The sequence below is a fragment of the Apis mellifera genome, linkage group LG9 (genome assembly GCF_003254395.2).
Source record: "Apis mellifera strain DH4 linkage group LG9, Amel_HAv3.1, whole genome shotgun sequence".
Taxonomy (NCBI): Eukaryota; Metazoa; Arthropoda; class Insecta; order Hymenoptera; family Apidae; genus Apis; species Apis mellifera.
The window spans coordinates 9,161,887-9,169,390 of NC_037646.1; the positions used below are offsets into that span (position 1 = coordinate 9,161,887).

The following is a 7,504-nucleotide window of genomic DNA, read 5'->3' on the forward strand; positions in this document are numbered from 1 at the left end:
ATATAAAATAGATTAATTTTTTTGCTAATTTCGTGTATTTGATGAAATCTTATATTCGAATTCAACGATATGTTTAACATTTCTCCGGCTTTCTTCATCGAAAAAGGATCCGAAATTCGAAGGTGCGGAATGGAAAAGAGGAAGGGATCGATCGATAGAGAGTTCGATTTAAATTGGAGGAGGGAGAATTTCCGACACTGTTGATGATGTCCGATCTCGATCGGCGGATCCGACGATCAGGTGGATTTTATGCTCGCGCTTCAGAATCGTAGAAGAAAAGAAACGATGGGCCGTGAACGGTAAAATTGCGATCACAGTCGTTCGGAAGGGAGTGATGGTGTGTCGCCTGGGAATGGCCCCCCTCTTTTTCCCTTTGAGATACCAGTTTCCGGGCACAAGTCGGGTGGGAGGAAAGCGCGAGTATCGCGTAGCAGAAACGGAGTAGAGTTATCGTGTATCAAAATTTCGATATTGGACTGGTTTTCCGATATCCGAGCGTGGATATACGATATCATTTTGCGAGCGTTGAAGCTCGAGCAGCTGGGAATGTCGCTTCGAACGATCCTTGCCCGGGACTTTATTGAAAACATCGCGGAATCGCAATTTTGGTTTTCATTCCGGTATTCGATTCCGATTGGACACCGAGAACGAGCCGCGAGCTTGTAATCCTCCGCGACAAAAATATTCGACGATCGCGGGTCAAAGGTATTTTATCCTTACGATGCGCCACTCGAGAACGCTGTAAATTCGATGGAAATCTCGGTGTCGCGATTTTACGAGAATCGATCGTGCCTCGATCGAGTTTAAACGCTTGGTCGATATCAAGGGGAAACGATCGAAAATATTTCTTTTATCCTCTCCCTCCTTCTCCTCTTCTTCTTCTTCACAATTTTTGCGATTCAATTACTAGGAATCCAAACGTGAAAGCGATCTCGAAGCGATATCCGTACATGAGGAACGGGCTGAAGGAATTGAGCCAGTACGACATCGATTGGCCCGAGTACGATCCTCAGAATCAGAGGTACCTCAATCTTAGTAAGTTCTCAAGATTGTCTTGCCGGTTACGCCGACCACTGATTAAAGAAATATACGAATGGTAAATGAATACAGCGATTCCGCCGAGCACGGGTATGCAGTACCGACTTGCTGAAATGCAATTCTGGAACGAGCATCTACCCAAAATGCTTCTTCATCCTGGCAAAGACATACCGTTGCCGATCCGACCGAAAGGGCCGAGACCGCAAATTCTCGACATCGCTGATGGGATTGGAAAATATGCGAATGCGAGTAGGGATTATGACACGTACGGTTCCAGGTTGGTAACCCTTTCATCATTGATTAACTCTCGATTAATTCCTTCTCCTAAAAATTCAATGTACGAGATACAAATATTATTTGCATCTTTTCTCTTTTTTTTTTTTTAAACCTTTTACATCTTTTATGCATTTCGTGTCGTTCATTCGTCGCGTTAAAAATTGATACGAAATTCATCTCTTCTTTAAATTTTGAAATATTATTGTGAAATATAGATGGCATTTTTAAGTAATAAAAACGCAGTTAAACGCGGTTCTGCGTTAATCCAGGCGCGGCCATTGCTCTCCGCTAAAAGCATCGTCTCATTTCGAGAGGGAATGATTTGAATTATAAATTAGAGAGTTCGAAAGATAAATCTGTCGCGTATGTATATACATATACATATATATATCCTTTTCTAGAAATAATTCAATTTAATTCCGCCACTTGTCCTACACGTATCGCATCCGCGTTTAAACGTATCGTCTAATTAACGAGCGGGCTAACGACGCGACAATCATTGTTTATTTTAAACCGGGTGAAATGCGTGTTATTTATTCTGTCGTTGTCTCGTGAAAAATTCAGGTCCGGGAATCGATTGAAAAATTAAAAGCACTGGTTTTCGCGCGGCGTTATTTCGAGCCGCCCCGTTTATCAAACCGCCCAACATTTAATGAAACGTCACTTGCACCGCGCCGCGTCCTGCTTCCTTATTTGTCCCCCAACGTGTTAAATTATTTCGCGCGCCGTTATTCGAACGGGATTCATTTGAAAACGCAAGCACAAAGAGGGGAAAGATTTCGCTCCAGTTTCGCGAAGGCTTAACTCATTAACATTCCGGGGAGCAGCCACGATACCCGCCACCACCACCACCACCACCACGGCCCCGCATTTTCCCCGAACAAACAAGCACACCGTGATTTAATCCCTCGAAACAAGTAACTGGTTAAATTCCAACACCTTATCGAATTACTCGCAATCCCGTCTATGAATATCTGTACAAGGCCGTACAAATCTGAGAAACTAGCAAACTAAAGTTCAATCCAAACTCGCGTGTACTCCTGGAACGATACAAGTTCTCCCACCTCCTCCTTCTCCTCCTCCTTCGAGGAAGCTTCCCTGCAAACAACACCTGCACTTCGCACCCCAACTTTCGCGCTCTCGCGTCTTCTCGTAAAAATTAACATCTCCGTTTCTTCTCTGATTCATTTAACCAACAGCCAGTTTTTCCCTTTTTTTCTCGAGTCGAATTTTCGCGTTGCAGATTCAAAGAGGGGAGTCGGAGTGGGGCGGAGGCAGGGATCACGGCGGAGGAGAGATCGACGACCTCCGAGATCGCCACCTCCCCCCAATCGTTGGAGGAAGAAGCGATCGCACAGCCGAGCGCGCCCAAGAGTTCTTCCGTAATCGCTATGCTGACAGGTTTCGGCGCGTTATTCTTGCTGATCAACTTCACGGCTTGCCTATATCTGTACTGCAAGAAGCAGGAGACGAAGATGAAGGGGGCAGGGGTGAAGAGGCGGGCGAGCCAGAAGGAAGCGAAATCGGACAGATACGAGAACCATTATGGGGAGCTTGGTTACAAGAGCGACAGCAAACCGGATCTGAACGACGTGATAAAGAACGACAAGGCGTACGACAACAACTCGAACTTCGGCAGACGGTCGAAATTGTCGAGGCAGAGTTCCGGATCCACCATAGACACCCACATCAAGGTTAGGGAATGGATACAACAGGAGATAGTGCACAGGTAGGTTTCGAATCGGATCGGATCCGGCCTCGGTCTTTTCACCATTGCTTCGCAACGATGTCGATCCGTCGTCGAGGAGTTAATTAATCGAATCGAGTTGGGCTCGCTCCCGAAGAGACTTTGATGTTTCGCTGATTCATCGGAATCAATGTCTCGGCTACGCCCTACGATTTCGACCCTCGATTCCGCGCCGTTGAAATTCGCTTTAATCACGGAGAGATCGATAGAGATCGATCGGCGAACACTTTGGACCGAGTTTCTTCTTCGAGTTTGAATCGTTGCTCCTCTGTTCCTTGAAATTGGAGAGCTGTGCACAGTTTTCCAACTTCTCTCTCGACCGCTTCGTAACTTATTTCGCTCGTCTCTTTCTTCGCTGATTTATCATCGATTAATCTCTACGCGTCATCTCGATCCAAAACGTTCATCTTTTCTTCTTCTTTTTTTTTTTTTTTTACTTGGCTAAAATATTTTGTTGGAAAAGGTGTTCCCCCAGGTTTCTCAGGAAGACGCGGGAAACGTTGCAAAAGGAGCATCAGGACAAATTGACGAAGCAACAAGAGGAGGAGAAGGAGAAGAAAAGGTTGGAGGAGGAGTTGTCGAAGGAAAGGAAAGAGGAGGCGCGGTACGATAAAGATCCGACGCTGATCGTGCGTCCTGGCAAGAAATCAAAGGTCCCGAAGGTATCGGTGGCTATCGACGCCACACCCGCGGCAAGAACCGAATCGATCCTGAACCAGATGCCTATCGAGCTTGCGAAGGGCGTCGAGCCGGGTGTCGACCCGTTCGACAACAGTATCGATTATCCGATGATCGATCCCAGCCAGTTGCAAACAGCTCCTCAGGTGGTTGTCATAGAGCACCATCACTCGAAAAGCGACCCGTTACCGATGGAAAACGTGTTAAAGAGCGTGAAACCGAATTTCTCCACGCCGAGGATTTACGAGTCCGATTCGGGGAGCACGAGCAGCCTCTACGCCAAGATTAACCCCAAGTTGAAATCCCGCCTGCCCCGCCCCGAATTGAATCGGGAGGATCAGACCGAAGATATTTACATGAAAATGGGGCCCAAGTTGACTACGTTCGGCGTCAACTGCCCCCCGCCACCCGCCGACACTTGCGGGGATATAAACGTGACCTGCAGGGAGCCAAGCCCGGAGGAGAGGGAGTGCGTGAGCCCGGAAGAAGCCCTGAGGACCATCAAGAGGAGAAACTACCCGAAAGTTCTGCCAGACATCGAGAAAAGGCGATCCCTGCCGGCGCCCAGTAGCTTGTTCGCGTCGAAACAGGGCGCCGGCTCGTTGAAGGATTACAGAAGCGGATTCCACTCGTGTTCGTCGTCTCACCAACCCCCCCAACCCCCGCCGAGGACGTTCGGCCCGTCCAAGAGCTTGGAGTTCGCCGAGGAGAGCGAGAATCAATCCGAAACAGAGACGATCGTTACTAATCTTCACGTTGGCTCGTTGCTCAGAAGGGGGCAGGACTATTCGGCGAAGAACAATTCCGACCCGAGCATCATCGACTCGTTGGACGACGGTAGGATGGACAACAGGTCGAGCAGGGTGCAGAGCGGGGGCGGTAGCGTGGACACGATTTATTCGAGCAACGCTATGTGCCATCCCGGTCACGAAATCGGCCAACCGATTTTCCAGAGCGTGGGCAAGGACATAGGGAATCCGATCGCCTTGTTGCAGGCGGGTATCGGTAATCCTAACTGGTACAAATCGACCCCGACCGGGAACGATACCTGTATAGGGACGGCGTCCTCGGAGCCCAGGATCACCATCAGAGAAGTGGAGAGGCAGCCTCAATTCGGTGGCTCGAATTGGGACACGAGGATCCCCGGTCCCGAGCCGAGAATCGTGATCACGCCCAGGGTGGGCAATCTTCTCGGACAGAATCAAAGCTTGAATCGGACGGTGGTCAATCTGTCGGCCAGCGGCACCACCCCCGACGAGAGGCTCGAGAACAGAGAAATTAAATCTTCCGCGCCGCACGAATCATCGAGCAGATCGAACAGCAGCTCGACCGAGCAACTGGAATCCGACTGCCCCCTAACCTCGTGCTCCTCTCCCGACTCCGCATTGCCGAGCTGTCAACCGAGCTGTCAAGAGCCGCGAAAGGAGCCGCGAATAATAATCACGGCCAGGGACACGAAGGGTTCCACCTCGTCCTCCTCGAGCTTGAAACAACCGAAGATCATCATCAAGCCTACGTCCAGCTTGCAGAGGAGCAGGGATCATCACAGGAATATTCCCAAAGTGTCGGCCATCCCGCCCCCTCTGGAGCAGAGCTGCCAGAGCGACAAGCCCTCGGGCGAGCAGAGGGAAAAGCCGCCGTTGAAGGAGAAACCGAAGATCACAAGGATACCCTCGTTCTCGAGGCGCGCAGAGGAGCCCCAGGGCGGAACCGAGAGGGGGGCCATCCCCTCGTACCCCGAGAAGGCGGAAGTGGTGCACAGGGTGGAGGCGGTGGCCAGCGGCAAAGTGGTAAACGTGACCGTGGCCTGCGATGGGAAGTCGAGCATTCCTACGCTGCAACGGAAGGAGGGTGAAAAGTGTTCGAGCGTCGAGTCGGGGGCCGGGCCCTTGAACACGATCAAAAAGAAACCGGCGGGCAAAAAGTGAGCAAGTGTACATCGCTTCTTTCGCCATTGTTCGGACCGTTGTTACATTCGGCTGAGTAGTTTTCTATGTTTCGAATCAACTATTCGGTCGTCCACTCGACGCTCTGATCCTTTGCCGATGGCTGCAACGAGGAAAGGGAGAGTAATTGGTCTCTTTTCCCTTTTTTTTTTTTTCTTTTTGCCCGTCTGGGAAGGAGAGATTTGTAAAGGATGAAACGATACAGGAGGAGATATCTTGTAGGGACCACGAAATTGAGATTCGAAGCGATGTACGATGTTCGTCGAACGATACGAAGATCGTGATGAGATCGAAGCGTGTTAGTTTCTAACGATTTTTATTGTTTTTAAATATTATTATTATTATTTGTGGTAGATGTAATTTTTTTCTTTTGTACCATATCCGGGAATATTCGCAATCATTAAAGCGAAGAGAGTAACAAAACCGTTTGGAATAAAGCGTTTCTTTAACCTTTAGTCGTGTAATCGCAATCGTCATGCACAGTATTAATTTTATATAAACGATATGCCTATTAAATCTAATCTACGCTACGTTAATTAAAATGATTATTATTTAACACCATATTTATTTGCATATTTAAATACCACCGATTATTTCTTTAATCTCTCCAATTATTTTTCCGTGTAATAAATTGCTCTCTTAATTACTCTTATCTCGAATAAATATTTCCCTCTTTTTCTTTTTTTCTTTTTTTCTTTTTCTTCTTCTTACGTTATCGAACGTCTTGTACGCGCTCGGTGTATGCACACGAGGTAAAATGATTTTCATACCGTTATACGGGCGGAGCAACGTGGGCTGAAAGTGTTTCCCCGAGCTGGGGTGTCGCGGCGAGTCTCTGGTTATCATTTTTCAGAGTACGCGGCTGGCGTACCATTTATCTTGCAACTTTATCCACTGGAACTTTATTATTAAGTAAAACAAAGTCTATAAGTCACGCAGCGTTGTCGGGAGAGGGTCTGGCCGCTGTCTGATGTAAGGGGTGTGCCGGCGAGAAGACTGGTTGGAACGATGTGTGAACGATTCCAACGGAGCGATGCGATTTCTTTCATGCCGTCGATCGACGAAAGAAAACCGATTGTTACTTGGTTACGTTTGTATAACCATTTATACGATGCGTGTAACGTGATTTTTCATAATAATAATAATTTTTCAAATACGTTAGAGAAACGTAATTGTTCGTTTCTATCTTCGCTTTTTCATTGTCTCTTCTGACATTGTAAAAAAAAAAAAAAGAAAAAAAAATACAGTAATTCGAAGGCGAATTCGGAATTTTATTCCGAGTTGCAAAATAAAAGTGTAATCATTGAGTATTGTTCTCCCGTTATTAATTTTACGACCATCGTGTTTTTATACATCGTGGTTAATACAATCCCTCGTGTTTTCTCTTTTATTCGATCGTACGCGTGTAACTATTTTTTTTTCCTTTTTTTTTTTTTTTTTGGTTTCGTTTTATCACAGAATTCGAATTCGATCGATAAATCGAGGACGTTAGGATCGATATTTCGATTGAAATATCGTTTTGGCTGCCCGCGCGAGAATATTGTGTCATAAAATATATATTGCCGTTGAAACAATGTGAATACAAGTGAATCGGTGATGTTTTAAGGACCCTTTATCGCGCGAACCGTGCAAATATCTCTTTGTCATATTTGTCCGGAAGATGTATGCGAGATGTTGGTTAAAATTCGCAGATATTTTTCCAAAGATCCAACGTGCACGGTTACGAAGAAATAGAGTTACGCAACCGTGAATTCGTATTTCATGGTTGGTGAAAAAAAATTGAATAATCTTTTTCCAATGAAAAATCGGATCGTCGAAG

General features: G+C 46.8%; 1 protein-coding gene across 4 annotated transcripts in view; it reads left to right on the top strand.

Annotated features, from left to right (window-relative positions):
- The window catches only part of LOC724358 (neuroligin 1), a 72,412-nt gene extending 65,421 nt beyond the window's left edge, over positions 1 to 6,991 (top strand). For 3 of the 4 annotated variants that reach the window (XM_006561837.3, XM_006561835.3, XM_016914181.2), the window contains 4 exons: positions 911 to 1,035; positions 1,111 to 1,315; positions 2,558 to 3,043; positions 3,525 to 6,990. In XM_006561837.3, coding sequence (XP_006561900.2) covers positions 911 to 1,035; positions 1,111 to 1,315; positions 2,558 to 3,043; positions 3,525 to 5,667 — 2,959 coding nt within the window. In that variant the 3' untranslated portion in view covers positions 5,668 to 6,990. Of the gene's footprint in view, positions 1 to 910; positions 1,036 to 1,110; positions 1,316 to 2,557; positions 3,044 to 3,524 lie in introns of all 4 variants that reach the window. The other variant, XM_026442829.1, reaches the window with a different exon arrangement.
- Positions 6,992 to 7,504: the final 513 nt, after the last annotated feature.